Source organism: Lycorma delicatula, chromosome 8, assembly GCF_047948215.1.
Source record: "Lycorma delicatula isolate Av1 chromosome 8, ASM4794821v1, whole genome shotgun sequence".
NCBI classification, from domain to species: Eukaryota; Metazoa; Arthropoda; class Insecta; order Hemiptera; family Fulgoridae; genus Lycorma; species Lycorma delicatula.
Genome location: NC_134462.1, coordinates 100646836 through 100664071, shown reverse-complemented (window position 1 = coordinate 100664071; position 17236 = coordinate 100646836). Strand labels below are relative to the sequence as shown.

The 17236-nt window shown below is 33.2% G+C and overlaps 2 protein-coding genes across 8 annotated transcripts in view; one reads left to right on the top strand and one right to left on the bottom strand.

Moving 5' to 3' along the window:
• Positions 1-17236, top strand: part of LOC142329167 (uncharacterized) — a 503112-nt gene that overhangs the window by 324814 nt on the left and 161062 nt on the right. The gene's annotated exons all lie outside the window — the stretch shown is intronic.
• The window catches only part of LOC142329171 (uncharacterized), a 64829-nt gene that overhangs the window by 9431 nt on the left and 38162 nt on the right, over positions 1-17236 (bottom strand). Inside the window, exon 1 of one of the 3 annotated variants that reach the window (XR_012757433.1) lies at positions 11515-11997. The exons of 1 other annotated variant lie outside the window; for it this stretch is intronic. Coding sequence is in view for 1 of the 2 variants with exons in the window: in XM_075373556.1 (XP_075229671.1) it covers positions 2385-2840 (456 nt within the window). In the remaining variant the exon portion in view is untranslated. Of the gene's footprint in view, positions 1-2384; positions 3098-11514; positions 11998-17236 lie in introns of those variants that run through there. One more of the 3 variants, XM_075373556.1, reaches the window with a different exon arrangement.

Here is a 17236-nt window from a genome sequence, read left to right as displayed (position 1 = left end):
CAGTCGTTTTATATGAACTTTTTTTTCTGGTTAGGCTCCGGTAATCATCGTCAGGTATTATTTTTAGCAGGATGAATGAGGGTGTTTCTGTGAGTTTAAGTGAAGTGTAGTCTTGTACAGTCTCAGGTCGACCATACCTGAGATGTGTGGTTAATTGAAACCCAACCACCAAAGAAGACCGGTATCCGTGATCTAGTATTCAAATACGTATAGAAGTAACTGCCTTTACTAGGACGTTTTATATGAAATTACCATGATCTATCTGTAGGGTTAATATCGTGTAGGTTTGAATGACTCAGACCCACCGGATTGGTCTAGTGGTGAACGCATCTTCCCAAATCAGCTGATTTTGAAGGCGAGAGTTCCAGCGTTCAAGTCCTAGTAAAGTCAGTTATTTTTACAGGGATTTGAATACTAGATCGTGGATACCGGTGTTCTTTGGTGGTTGGGTTTCAATTAACCACACATCTCAGGAACGGTCGAACTGAGAATGTACAAGACTACACTTCATTCACACTCAAACATGTCATCCTCATTCATCCTCTGAAGTATTATCTAAACGGTAGTTACCGGAGGCTAAACAGGAAAAAGAAAGAAAAAGGTTTGAATGACTCGAATCGTTTAGGTCGATGCGATTGTCGCTCTCTGCAGCAATATTATAAATAATTTAATACCGGAAATGAGAGTAGACCTAGATCTTCCACCTGAGAGAACTCATATCACTACGGGAATGCATCATAAAGAATTATCTTTTTGTTTATTTTTCAAGTGAAGATTAGTATGAAAATAAAAAAAATAATTTTTAAACGGTTGAAAAGTTACTAATAGAAGCGAAAATTACTTATAGTAAAACTAATTTTACTGTAATGTATCCGATAATGTAGAAAGTATTCACAACATTTTTGTGGTAAATTTGGGTAAGTTGATAGCGAGTAAAAGGGACCCTTTCCTAGAAATGTGCACCAAAGTATGTCGGCTTCATATTCGATTGTATTCGCATATCACGTTGGCTGCCGTGAGGATCACCGGGGATCTCACGTTAGTATAACTGGCAGGCGGTGAGATCCACTATGGTTCCTCAGTCACTGTTCAGTTTAGTTCATTATAAACGATACTCGGCCTATTGTGAATGATTGTAATGTGTTTCACGGCACATAGGAAATGCCATCTGAATATGTCTATCAAGTGCTGCCATCTAGCAGATTTTTTTTATACTTGTAATAGCTGAACAAAGTGGATAACGTTTCTAAGGTTATGACCGTTTGTTTACAGTGTGTTGAATCGTTATAGTGCTTGCAATTTCGTATGTGTGTTTTAGCTTGAACTACAAGTAAGTAGTATATAGTACATAGACAATGGATCAGCCGGGAACTAGTGGCACCCGGCCTGAAAGAAAACGATCTTCATTATTAAAAAAACGGTTGTTGGCGGATCTACAAAACGATTCGGATTCACAGAGTGATATGGAAGATGAAGTTTCTCTATTTTAGACTCGACAGAATCTTCGGTAGTGTTCAAATTGCTTTTGAGCACAGCCGTTGTGAATTCGTGGATAAGTTTTAAACACTTTCATTCAAAACAAATTGAAATTAATGAATTCAGAGAACAATTGGTCCTTGAAATGTTGGGCATCGATAAAGATGGAAATCCTGTGTAACAGCATGTAAACATACATCCATTACCTGATCAACATAAATTACTTACTACTACAGTTACGGACAACAATAACAGGAAGATTAGACGACGTTGTAAAATGTGTTACGCAGAAGCATCTAAGAAAGGACGGGCTGTTGCTCAAAAAACTGTTAAACTTATTTCAACAAAGTGGATTGTATGTGACATATATATGTGTATAAATTGTTTTATGTACAAACATAAGAAACAATCATTAAGTTCACCATTTTAAACAAAAATAAAATATTTGTGAATAGCACCGGTGATCTCACGGCCCTGCGATTATTTGGTATTGTCTAAGGACCGTGAGGATCACCGGTGATCTCACATTTTCTAAAAAATTTAGGGTTTTCATTGTATTTATACCTATATATATGTATAATATACATCACTATTAGTAATACTAATAGTATATCTTTCACGGCCCCTGGGGAATGTTTTTGTTATACATTGCGGCAGCCAACGTGATATTACAGTTTAAGTATACAGCGTTAAATTAGCGTTATGTTTTCGTACTCGTAATTAATAGATAGAAAAATGAATAAAGATATAAAAGAAAAGGGCGAGCTAAGTATAAAAAACATAACGGCGGATGTAAAATTTCAAGATTAGCACGAACAAACATTTTACGAGATGGTGCTTAAAACAGGTCCGAATAATTAATTGATGGCAAACACGATTATATTTATTAATTGTTAATTATTCTATACCTGATAGTTGGTCTTCCATTCCAGATAAAATGTTTCCAAATTCTTAAAACTTTTCAAGATTCTGTAGAACGTAGAACGACTGTAATTTGGTAAATTACAGTCTTCGTTAACAGCTCTTAAAACGTTTTTTACGGTCGGAATTTCTTGTCTGCAATAAAATTCATCCACTTTTCTTCCGATAGCGTATTTAGTGTACTCGTCCATCCTTTCAACAGCTTTAGATTTTTTTCGTCTTCGGCAGGGTGTAACGTTTACTCCTTTTTCCCTAAATTCTTTTAAAACGCGAAAAACACTAGCGACACCGATCCCGAAATTTTTTGCGACAGTCTGCGCAACAGATTTTACCGTAGCATACGGGTTTCGTTCTTTTAACGAATAATATGTGTTTCTAATTAATATCCGCTGACTTTGTTTTACCGGTTTTCCGTTACCGTTTTTTACAACAGAGTCCGACATCTTCAAGCAATCTAACAGAAATAACAAAACGATTGCAAAGTAAACGATTTTTTTTTAATAAAACATTAAACGACGATAGAGTTAAACAAAATTTAAATAATGAATTAGCTGAAATATAAAACGGACCGGTTGTTTAAATGAAAGTCTACGGTTTTAACTCGACATGAGCACTAAAATGAACGTTATGCAATTTTAAGAGGTACAGCTGTAAACGGTATACGGCAGAAGCACGACGGCAGTCTATAACAAACATAACACCCGATTGTAAACTGACTACTGCTAGAGGTATATAGAATTATGAAACAGCAGCGCTCACCTCACCTCCTTTCGTCTCCGCTATCAACTAAAATGGAATTAACCGGACTGAATCAATTTCGGATCGGGGTACTTGCAATTTCTGTCATTTTTTTTCAACTGAATTCATCCCTACAATCTTTTGTTAAAAACTTTAATGTTTTATAATATTTCGTAATTAAATTTGATATTTCATTCGTTTGATTTTTCTTTATTATTATTATTGTTGTTATATATATATTTTTTTAAGACAGAAATACGTATAAGTGTAGTTGGTTTGGATTTGACCAATTATATAAAATAACTTTGCTTCTGTAGGAGCCCAAATTAGTATCTTTTGAGATGCTTACTTACAAAATGTTTTTATAAAAACTGGTTATCATCTATTGAAAAAAACTCAAAATCTTTCTTTAATTTCCAAAATTATGAGGACTCTTCGACATCCTTCGAAAAATATATGAAAATATGATTATACCGATCTTTACAAATTTAGTAAATGTCATTTAGTAAACATGTTATTATCGAATATCCTTCACGAATTACGTTTTTTCTTTCTGTTTTTTTCCATCGCACTTGCTTTTTTGTCAATATTGTTCATCCCCTAATATTTCCTTGTTTTTCTTTTATTCTTAACTTTCACAGAAACATCCTAAACATTATCTCATTATACCGTCCCTCTTAACGTATGTCCCGTCCGATTCATTTATTTTTCTTTCTATCGGTGCAATAACGAATCTTTCCTCTTCCACTGTACTCTTATTCTTTTTTCGTCGCGTTGTTGTCCGTCCGTTTAAGGTTCAAAAACCTTTTAGGTATCCAGATTTTAAATAATTTATCTCTTTTTTCCTCAACCTTGTCTAAGTATACATCGGTACAAACAAAACCATACAACTTATAAAAAAAAAAGTTCTCTACTGATCATTATTTAGCCTTATTTCAATTTACAGCTCGGAACGTTCATTTTTTGTTAAATGAATCTTTGTCACGGTAATTTAGATGTTTATCTCATTGTTACTTCTGTAACTCTTGATGTTCTGTGTCCCTAAAATGTCCCTAGATATTTTACAATTTAATTTTACAATTTTTTTTTCAAACGAATAGAATCGATGCGATTTCCTCCCTTTATAAGATCTAATTTGGGACTCTTGAAGTTCCAAAAATTACATAAAGTTCAAAAAAGGTTTCTATGTAAGAAACCCTTTCAAATATAAAAATACCTATCGTCTATATAATCATTATTAAGTGATTATTTATTTTATATCCAGAATTAGACTTAAATATTGAATTCACGATTTGTCGTCGTATATTTTTTACGTAGGTATTAGGTTAGTGTTATTTTGTTTAAAGTTAGTCGTTTATAATAAATTTATTGTGATTTATGATTAAATTAATATATTTGTTATCCGTATAATTATTAAATTGAATCTCTTTGGGTCAGCAATTTATTGTGAGGATAATGGAGGTCGATGATACGGAACGGTTTAAGTTTTGGTTAAAGTGTCATATAATCGAGTAAAATAATACGCTGATGAAATCTTCAAGTGAAAATCAAGAACTAAATTTGCATTTCGATCGTTAAATAAAACACACCTGTAATAGTTGTAATCGAAACGGTTTAAAGTGGTCGTTAGTCCTCTAAACATTACCTAAAATGTTTATCTGAGACGATTTTTTATATGACCAACCCTTACGGCAAGGGATGACTAAAATGTTGCTGGAATTGTAAGAATATGGGGCTTGTCGTACGCTAAACATGTGAAACTTTTTTCACACGCAACCATTGTTGTATTGAGTAAATTTGAAGTTTTTCTTAACTTTAAGGTGGAAATCTTTTTTATCCCCTACTTAGCACTGGTGAAATCTACCTCCGCCTTACATTTTATTGTAGAAAAAGATGAAACTTTTAAGTGAAAAGCGAAGGTTTTACGCGTTGCGTAAGATTTGAGTTAGCCTAAGCGTTACGTTCGTATGTTAATGAAACAAGTACGATGTAGTAAATTACTTTTATCCGGTTTCTATTCGAAGGCATTTGTAAAGAAATTGAAGAAAAATGTCGGGTTTAACAAATCCAAAGAAGAAAAATAAAGATCTTAAAATTCATCGATATTAATTTGTTTTTTATTCATCGTATTAATTTGATAAAAAAATGAGATAATACTAACAAAAAAAAATTTTTTTGTGACCTTTAATAAATCTTAGTAATTATTTGATGTTTGAATGAACTTAGGGTGGATAAAAAGAGTTTACTGATAATTAAACAACTTTAACGAATACAAAATCTGAAATTTAATTTACGGGCAGACGTATTTGAGATAAAAATGGGAATCGGGCAATGAAATGGACTCTCACGGATGGAAAAAGTGATTAGAGAATGAGAGAATAGATTTTAAGAAAAAAATAATAAACAAAAAGATTAAATCGAGACGTAAAAATCAAAATCCAGGAATAATTGTTCGACATTTGCAGATGATTTCTGAATTTTTTTTTCTCCAGAAAATGTAGAAACTGCAACATGCCGATCCCAGGGGAAGATACCCGCCATGTGACGATTTCGGTCGCCAAGCCACCCCTCCATACCAACCCCTGATGTTCTTTATCGCAGGTCATGTTCAAAAACCTCCGGCAAAAGACATCTCTCAGCCTTGTACTTGCCTCAGTCAGGATGCCACCGTTGCAAATGCCAGGTGTGAATCGATGTTATCCGTACAAAAAGAAATTTATCGATAAGTCTTAAACAAGACTGGACCGATTGAGCCGATAATAACGAACTACAGCCGAATGGAAATGGTTGAGTTCAACACGCACACCAGCACGAATAAAATAAAACATAAAACAGAATATAGAAAAACATAAATAAAGAACAACAAAAACACTTATATCATAGAAGACATAAAACAACAAATGGAAAACCCAAGCGATACCTTACCCTACACACCTTCAGCAAGCCTTACTTGTTGACAAGAAATTACATATATTCTTCAATGATAGTCCATTCTGTCTGGTTTTTCCAATTTTCACGGAAGTCTCAACGTTGAGCCGACAAATCATCTCCGTACGTTTCATATCATACCCGAGACATTCGTAGAAAATATGAAAGGCATCGTTGACCACTCCACATTGCGGACATACATTTTCCGAATCGAGCCAATCTTTCTCTAAAGGCGACATGCCCCGAAAGAAATTGCGTCACATGTTTATTTTCCCGTAACCAAAAGGCGCTCCGCAAACCAACATCAGGAAACAGATCATGCGTATAACACCCATTAACTACGTCTCATCCCCCCCCCAAAAAAAAAATATAGAAGGAAAATCTCTTTAAAAATATAATTTTAGAAAATCGAATTTATGACCTATATAAAAAAAAAAACGCCACCGAAAGTTTTAAACACAAAATAAGAACAGAAGATCAATGGAGTACAAAAAATCAAATACTTCGGCGAAGTATGCGGAAATATGACCCGACAATGGTCAATGCAGACCATATGACCGCTACTAAAATCAAAGCCAAAAAAATTGGTAGAAGAACTTCAATCGACGAAGAATATGTACAATAATAAAGCGGTACAATAAGAAAAAAAAAACAACAAACAAGAAAATGAGATACTAAGATAAATTATCCGACTGGAATGCTTAAATATACGGGAATGTTTGTCCTTAAAGAGAAAAGGAAAATAGAGTAATTAGAAAAGAAAGAACGGAAAATGCAAGGGACTTAAAAAAATAAGAAGTAATAAAGAATTTTATTTGGAAAATGAAGAGCTGTTAGAGAAGATTAAAAAATAATAATCATGTTTTACGGATAAATTCTGATGCGAGAAGCCAGATTAGCAAAAAAAAAAAAATATTTGAATATTTCGGTTATAATCTCAACGTTTCAATTGTAACAAACAGATAAAAGAAATTAAAGAAGGTATAAAAGGAATGAAAATTTAAAACGGAGACGTTACGGAAAGAAAAATATTCAGAGGAAAGATTAAAAAATTTAAGGGTGTTGCTAGGTGGTAGAAAAGAAATGAACACTTGGCTAGAAGAAGAAAAGAAAGAATTTAGTGAAACAGTATTGAAGGAACAAAAAAGAAGAGAAAAAAATTCACAAAATTATTTCACGGGATCTAAACGTGTTGAATACTAGTTGGTGGATATCGGTGTTCTTTGGTGGTTGGGTTTCAGTTAACCAGACATCTCAAAAACGGTGGATGTGTGACTGTACAAAACTACACTTCATTTACATTCGTACATATCATCCTCTGAAGTTATACTTACGTTGGTTCCGGAGGCTAAACAAAAAAAAAAAGAAGGATCCAAACGCGTTCTTAAATCGACCCCCATACAAAGATGCGAATTCAATAACGGAGTGTTTTTTTCGGTTTGTTATTTTGGTAATAAAATTATGGATGAGGTAAGGAACAGATCAAAAGTAGATCGATCAGAGTTAGAAGTACTTCCATACTGAAAACATAGGTACCTAAATTATAAGGAACTCTTTAAAATATTTAAATTTAAAAAACAGTTTTTCCTGTTCAGCAACACAGATTAAACACGCGTAATCTACAACAAAAAAGTATCTATTATATTATATATCTGTAAACATCAAACAATCGATGTACTGATTAACGGATTTCTCGATATAAGGACAGGGTGTATTGTAGTAATAGCTTACTTTATCGTTTATATTTTATGTAATTTGTAATTTTTTTGCGTGCGAGTGTTATATAAAAGGGTGTAGCATGTGAAAAACATTCTCTAACTTGGATTGTAAACAAAATGTATTTCAATTTCTGCGCTCGTACGAAAGTAGTCGCTTTCAGTCTTTCATACGTCCAGTGATTTTAAACATTTCACGTAGATTATTTTACGGATTTATTAAATCTCGAAATTTTGGGAATAAAGTATTTCGAATCTTAAGAATATCGGTAAGCCGACAAGATACGAGTATTTAATCGCTAAACCTTTGGCAGACCGAAAAACAATTCAAGAATGAAATTTATCGTGTCTGCGGCAACGAAGCGTAGACGAAAAAAATAGGTTTGAAAGGGTACTTGCAAATGGAAAATTCTTAAAAAGAGGCCCATCGACAGAATACGAACGAGGGTAGGTTATCGGAAAAGAAAACACGGACCGATACGCATCCATTGTTTACTTATTTTATAATATAGCATCGAACAGAATAAAATTAAGTCGGAATACAGAAATCAAAACCACGAATTAGATAATTTAAGGATAAAGGATATATAGGTGTAGTAAATATTTTTAGGTCACAGAACAGAAAGAAATCGAGAGTAGCATTAAATAAACGACCGACGTTAAAACAGTTTGGTATTTTTATCATCGTCAATTAAATTTTTTTTAATTGTACGCAGGCGTGTATATTTAATCGCCGATAGCCGATTCGTTATGAAATTTGAACGCTAATATAAATTACGTATTGAAACATTACGACTTAATGTTGTAACGCACGCTTTCATTATTAGAACGGGTATCTATTTCACTTTTTATCGATTTCTGCTCGAATCGTTATCCAAAATACGACATAATTTCACATCCGGCCGATTGTACAGTTTAGAATCGATCGCACAGCGTACAATATCTTGGTATCAGGCCTGTTCTCCGTTCCCGTAATCAGTTGTTCCTCCGATTCACCAAGCTCTTTTCAACATGGCCGTACGATTAAAGGCGCCTGCTTCCTGGTTCGATCCTTCTGCAGAACGAATCGCCAGCACCGCTCATCAGTTATATTTAATAGTCGTCATACCGAGGCGCACAAAATACTTTTATCTAGCACCTATTACCCTACTGCCTTACCGTATAAATACGATACAGCCTATCGTTAGCATATGAGACTCCCTCCGGCGAAAGAAGTGCGTTGCTTCCTCCAATAACGAGGGTCCCATCAGGCGCATTCCTGCTAGACCGAAGGCACTAGCACCGATAGGCTTCCGTGGACGGACTGAAAGAGAATCGTGCCGGGTGAAAGACGCAGATATCTTCCTACTCTCCCAAGTACTGATATTTCAAAAAAGTTTTTAAGGATCGGAACGCGATCCCCTATTCCGTCCGTAAAAAAACAAATATAAAACCGCTATTAAGTAAACAAATATCCACCCGATAATAAGAATGACTCAGCAGTATGATCTCCAGGCTCTACGATGATTAGGGGGATATGTATACCCCGTTATCTTTGCGTTCCGTTTGGTACGCCGGATTAGATTACCCCTTATGTTTCTATTCGCTAGTACTGTAAAATATAATAATACTACAAAGAATGATCGATTCTTTTTTTTAGGGTTCGTATAATAAAAAAAAGGGTTGGAGAACCGTATGCGTGGGTAAAAATCAATACTCTGTTATGTATGTCAGACGGTCAGATTACAGTACGTTGGAAGCATTCTGTTTATTAAAACACGAGTTGATTATTCAGTCCCTTTCGTTCGTACATTTTTATAATAAAATATTGTCTATAAATTAAATTTTAGGACCGTTTTTTTTAACCGCTCCGTCGATTTCGAGGGTGGAGCGGTAGCGTCTGTCTTTCAACCGGAAGTTTCTCAATTAGAATCACGGTCGGGCTTTGCTTTTTTATGCGCTGTAAAATTCATATGTCATCACGTGACTTTAACGGGTGTAGGTCTGTTATTTCTGGAATAAATATATATATGAAATTATTAACGCGTATTTTTTTTTTGTTTTTTAATTATGAAAATTTTTAAAATGACTTGTTCACTTCTAAGGTTTAATTGTATTTGATTACCTTTCATTGCGGCAACGATGAAAGAGAATACACTTTAAATGTAGAAATGTCTAAATTACAAATAAGATTGTCAGCCGCTTAGATTTGTGCATTTGTTTGCTCGTGTTAGAATCCGGTTGATATTATAAAATAAAACCTTAATTATTACTTTGATAATTTCTGCACATCAGCGTCATAAATTTGATTTAAACCGGTGTGGAGACAGAGACCATTAAACGTTTTTAAGATGTTAACCGACTAAGAAATAACACTTATTCGGTTCCTATGGCGAGTAGCTCGTTCAAATGGATGTTTTTCTTAGTTTCGTTCTGCCTGATTCGTTTTGTCATTATTCAGCATCTGTTCTGTTTCTTTACCGGCCCCCAATCGCGATCCGATACCTAAATCCTTACGTACCTTAAACTTTGTTTCCCGTTATCGTATCTTTTTAACCCGACCAAAAACTTTGTTTTCATCGATACATTCACCCCTTTTTTTTCTTCAAATCTCTCATATTCGTTAATTATCCGATAACGAATGCCAAAACATTATAAGGACGGACAGAGTAGTAGATCCAGGAAGTAGAACGAGAGGAATATAAACGGTTTAGAATACGCAAAAATGGTTGTTCAGATTAGAGGCTGTAGTTTTGATACTCACTTTGGGTAAACAAATGCTGAATTTATAACAAATACGACGTATATTTATTATTTGTGTTAAAAATCGTTATGAATTTCATTCGGTCATTATCATTTCTTTGTTGCCCTTATAAATATGATTCCTTCGTTTCAGCTTATTACTTATTTTAACGAGCGGTGGTACTCCGACAATAAAGGTTTTTCCACGATATCACATTATCCGAGGAACAAGTCGTCTACAGTTCAAAACGTATTTTACGCAATATATAATTACTTGCGATACGAATATGATATCCATTACCGATGATCTCTTAATGCGGAATACTCTAGCTTACAAAATGAATTGTATAAATTTCGTCTAACTTTTGACGAACTGTTTTAACCTAGTAACGGAATTTTTATTAGTATTTTTTTTATTTTTTTTCACTAAATGAAATCTTTCGAACTAGGGTACAGTTAAAATCCTTATCAGGGTGTGATAAATCCCACCGCCATTAAAATAGTCGTTTCATAAATAATATTCTTTACTGGATAATCTTTATTATATTTAATTAAATAAGGTGTTTTCATCTAGTTCATAGTGATTTGATGGCAGGGGTAATTTCATTCAAAATTTACTCGGTACTTTCGTTAAACTTTATTATTTATTTACATATTTCACATTCATAGTTACAGAATTTTCCCAACTAGCTTTACGAATTCCATAAATTTCAGTATCGTTTTTAATAGGGAAAATATGAAAATTAAATTAACTACGGATGAAATCGTAAAATTGCACGATAATACAGTTAAACCTCTCTAATTCGAATCTCAAGGGACAAATATTTTTTTTACGACTAGGGAGTTTCTATGTAGAGAGGTCAAATAATAAACTCAAAAATTGTACAGAAAAATTTCATAATTTAATAAAACTTTATGTTACTCTATAATAATGTACTATATTTCTAAATTACGTTACAAAAGACAAAATGTGTATAGTATGTTGTAAAAAATAAAAGAAAATGAAATACGGTACCCTTAATTATTTCTTGAAAAAAGTCTGTAATTTTTTTTTTGAGTTTTCTTCTGGCAGATTTGAAAATCAAGGGCATTTTGAAACTTCACTGTTGCACTAAATACACCATCTTCTATTTCGCTTAAACTTTCGAAGAATGTTCGAAGGTTATTTTCTCCGATTTCGTGTCTTTTGCGGTAATTCTAATTTCTACTCGTTCCGTTTCGTCTTCTTCATCGAAATCCTTATCGACGGTTGAATGCGACACAGACGAGATAATATCATCGTCGGTTGGAGTAGCATTAACTCCACAATCATCATCAAAATGTGCGAACATGTCAAATAGGATTTAGTCCATGCTAATGTTAAAGTTACAAATTACACTACATTCTTCTTCTGAAATTGAGAAAGGGTCTATAAATTCATCTTGATTTTTTCCGGATGAAAATCCACAAGTTTTGAAGCGATTAACAATTGTTTCTGGGCAGAAACAATTGGTTTCTGGGATTTTTCAAGGGAACAAAGTAAACATTCGATTTAGGGAGTTATTCGAATTAACGAGGTTTGACTGTATAATATTAGACAGAATGATATGTGTTACATCGTGAAATACATATATTGATAATGTATAAGATGATACAGTTTAGAAATAAATAAATTAAAGTATGTAAGTAAATAAATTTTTTCATAAAAAAAAACTTTTATTAGTTTTTATTTATTTATTTATTTTTTTTTTTTTAATAAGGAGTAAGATTTACATTTTAAGCTTTTTAGAAATCGCGGTAAAATTCGGAATTTTTTTATGCATATCCGTAATTAAGAGAATACGATGAAAAAAATTTCATCGTATTGTGAAATGTTTTAGATTATTTTTTTTGTAAATTTAATAATAAAATTAACTTTAAAATAATAACTTTTGTTTTTTTTATTTTATCGGTAATACAACTTTATTTTCGGAAATAAAATGTGTTTTACCTGTATGATATTATTATTCAGATTTTTACACGACGTTCATTAAAATTGTGAGAATTTATTTAACAATGATTGTTGAAAACTAGAATTTATTGACTCAGATTACTGCACACATGCGCATTAGTCGGCTGTTGTGTAATATAAAAGTAATTAAGTAGCATCGCTCAGAATTAATGCAGGGATGCTTTATTAAATTCATACTTTTTTTTTTTTGCTGCCGATTTAATTAATTCAATCTTTACAATAATTAGTAAAAGCATTTAAATCGATACGTACGGAGGACTACACTTATCATTGTGTTGCAACGAAACAAAATTTTTGAACTTCTGAACGGATTACATACTACGACTATTACTTCGTAATATCAGTTTTTCTCTTACAGTACTGTTAAACGACAGACAACATTCTAATAGAAATTATCAGTTCTGTAAAGATTATGCGAAGGGAGTATGTATATTAAGATAAATTTTTATCGCTTTAAAGAGATAAATTATTTTTATCATTATAAATTATTTTTTAATCGACAAAATCAAACGATCTTGTGAATAGTCTCGGACGGTGGTACCAAAGAGATTTTGTCTGTGTTTGAACGCTATTACTTTTTGTAGCAGTTCTTTTAGCGTGTTAGAACTCGAAAAGCACGGATATAAAGTCCTTTGAAGGGATATTTAGAAAGCATTAATCGGTAACGTGTAACGTCTTTAAACTGAAAAAATATTTTGTAAAAATTATCGACAGGTTTTAAAAAACATGAATATTTTATCACAATCTTACGAACTAGTTTTGAGAAATTCATTTTTTATTATGAAATTCAGCAATTTAAAGAAACATGAAAACAAAAAAACGGTTTCTTCCCGTAATTTGTGCAATTATTTGTAGATTATCATTAACATATTTTTCTATAATATAATAAAATTAGATTTAATCAAAGTTGTATGAAGTATAGAGAAATTCCATTTTGAGTTTCACGAAACGTTGATCGTCCCTATCGTGGAAAGAATAGCGACATTTGCGTTCCGTTTTAAAATTACTTAATGCAAGAGAAAATAGTAAAAACTAAAAATCCTACAAAATTTTAACTTCACCTTAAAATTGCAATTTGTACTACCCGTTTTCCGAAATTTTAGCCTATTTATCCTGAACTTTTTACAAACAATGATTTATTAATAACTTTCTAAATTTGTTACTTCGACTTATAAAAGTACCGTTATAAAATTCGTGTTCGTAAATAATGTTTACATAGTAAATTTAGCGAATCACGTTTTCAATAGGAAAATTATCTTATAAAAAAATGGAGTTAGAATTCCGCTTAAACAGATGGCTTATGAAGTGTAAATAACATTATAAACGCATCCGGTTGTGAATGTTTATACCGAATCGCTATCCAAGACCATAAATTGGTCTTAAAAAAACGTGGTGTAAAAATAATACAACTTACACTTATAAACAGTAAAAAAATTTAACATCGATATTTACAACCGATTTTTTGGAAGTTTTTTCTTAACTCTTTTATTTTTTAGGTTCATGTCGTGTTGTACATCGCATAAAACCGTATTATATCGAATATTTTCGCTACAGTCTTCGATTATAAATTTTAATAAATCGTAATACCATAATGTAGGTTGATAAAGCAAAGCGGTGGAGATGAAGGAGTCTGTCTAGAATTTTGAACTTTAAAGAATTCTCTTCTTAAAGCGGTCCTTAAATTGTTTTTTTTCCTTACGAACTCGCGATCCGCTTCCGGATACGTTTCTTTACATTTACAAAGTAAATTATCATTACCGATTTTTCTTAAATTTACATCTTTTGAAATATAAGAATCGTATTTCCATAAAGCCGGATTATTACGATATACTTCTATGAATTCGGTAATAAACTAAACTGTTTATCCGAATTTACCTATTGTTTTTCTAAAAGCGTTATAATTTAATTTTACCGGTCGACTTTTAGTTAAAATAGTTTTATTTAAAAATAACGGTAATGTAAAGTAAAATCGGAAACTTTTCAGCGATCGACGGCTTTCGAATAATTAAATGCTACTTGAAACGAACGATATCGGCGGTTTCTGTCGACACGACCGAACAACAAACTATGTGTTGTTCTACGCAAGTCGCTCGCCACTGCGACGAGGCTCTCCACCTCAAGGTCGATAACGACTGTCGACGCGCCACTCGCGCCATTTTATTCTACTCTACTGCTCCGGTCGATCGAAGCGCTAACTAATCGACCGATTATTGAAAAAAATTGTACTATTAAATAGTCCGAATAAGAGCATACAGAAGAAATATAACTTGTGTACAATTTTAAAAGTAGATTTCTTCATAGGAAACTTTTTTTCTCAGTACATTTTTACTTTAATCGTTGTAGAAGTTATGTAGATGTAGTTTTTCATAATATTTTTGTCTGTGTAAAATACGTTACTTTTGGCCTAAATTTTACAGAAGAAAAATTTAACTTTTTGATTTAATTTGTTCGTTGTAACGTTTTTAATTTAACTTCTTTTTTAACATAATAAATATCGGAAGAATTACGCTTTAATCAGGTAGATCAGAGTACCGTTCGATCGACCGATTTCAGTGGATTAGTAATTTTTAATCTAAAAAAGTACTATGCAGTGTAAAATCTCTTATAAGATGAAGATAAAAAATGGAAATATTAAATTTAACTGCTAGTAATCGGCATAGTAAAATATTAAATTAATTTAATTGATTCACCGTAAAATGCATTCTGTTATATTGGTGTGCACGAAAAAAACAAAAACAAAAACGCTCATTTTTACGTATTGAATGGGTATAAAGATCGACATTTCAAAGAATATTTAAATATTTACTGGCTAATTATGTATTTTTATATAAAAAAAAATCTATTTAAAAATGTATTGCAGGATTTAAAATTTTTCCTCCCAAGATTTTATAAAAATCTCAAAAACACTCATTTAATAAATTTTTCACTAGAAGATAGATAAAACCCACCGTTAATATTTCAAATATATACTTTTAAATAAAAATATTGTACTTTTTTATTATAAGGCGCCCAAAGTTTTTAAATTATCATAATAAAGCAAGGTAAAAGAAGAACAAAAACGTTTGCCAGTTACTAAATGAAGAATTTTGTAATATCTCTACAGAAAATTACTTATAAAAATAACAGTTGACGTGACTGGAAACGTGGAATGTAGTTACTTCAAAGAAAATTACTTTTTTTAAAAACGCATTTTCTTCGTTAACTTTATCAAGAATGTCCAAAAATTGTAACGGCGTGGTTTATCGTCATCTTCGATCGCGTGCACCGACTGAATTTTGTACGCGTGAAGTTTTAGGCCTTGCGTGGAACCTTCACGATTTTCGATAGCAGTATTCCCAGTTCGAAACTCGCACGACGAGTCAATTTACTGGAGATTCTATGAAAAGTTTCTTTTACTCGATCCACAACTTCCTCGACGAGAGGTCTGCCAGCACCTTTTTTTTGTGTACTACGACTTGTATCCGTAAACTGCTAATTCTAACGTTTAATAGAGTCTGTTTGGAGGATGAGGGCCGTAATCTTAACGAAAACGTTACGAATAGTAATAAAGATCCGCCAAAAACGTATAAATGCAGGACTGATGCATACCCGACCGGAGCAGCTCTCAGAGTGGCTCTTGGCTATGTCCGGAAACTGGAATAATTTTGCAATATTTGCAAGAACAGTTATCAGAATAAAAGAAGATGAGGCAAGACGACTGGGATACTGAGGGGTGTAGTTTATAGTAGGGCTGGGCGGACAGCCCCGTTCCTGAGGGCTCACATGCCCTGGTGTGTGGGTTCCCGTGATGGAGCGGGGACTCCTGGGGTCCGTTAGGTGCGAATGAATGAAAAGTCCGAAACCCGGTCTCCGGCGGGGGTGCTGGGAACGGCATAGCCGGGCCTGGTTCTTACGTCGGAGATTAGAGGCAGGCAATTAAAAGATCCGGAAAGGACACGTCCCCGAGTCGAGTATACTTAATTGGATGTCCGGCTCGGGGATGTAGGGCAAAAAAAAAAGATCCGCCTACATGAAACGGTATAGTACGCACGATGCTCAACTGACGATCCTCCCTGTCGTTACATCCCGGAGTGTTGTTCCAGGAGTGCCGGAGAGTTCATTCAAGATCATAAGTAACTCTAGTATTGACAAAATCAACGCGCGCTACAGTGCTTTGTTAACCCGTAAATGCGCTGAATATTTTACAACCGTATGTATTTTTAAAACATTTTACAGCACATTTAACCCGCCTCCGGTTTCTTATTTGCTAATGTTCCTCTCGACCAGGTATCCCTACAGTACAGCGCGACGTCCCATCCACAAGTTCTTAGAACTCTTCTTCTTATTTCTAGACTTATTTCTTTAGCGGTTAACAAATATCATTTACTATCGAATGCGACTTACGTTTGTTCAATTTGACACAAAATATTGTATTCCTCTTACCCGTTCTTAGTAATGATTTTACCGCATAGGCAGATGTACTCTTTAATTTATATGCCTAACGGTCTCTTCAAATAAATTTAACTACACGCGTTAAAAATCGGACAAAGAAAGAAATTTAAAAACCGACGGTATGAAGAATTCGTTAATCAAAATAATATCAGCATCTCGTTTTAGACACGGCAGGACTTCTTTTTGTACGATATAAAAACCTTATAAATTAAAACATAAAGCTTTATTAGATTTAATTTTATTCGTCTCCGAATTTAAGCAAATCGGAGACTTGCTTTAATCAAAAAGCTCAAGGCCAGCGCGTTTACAATATGTC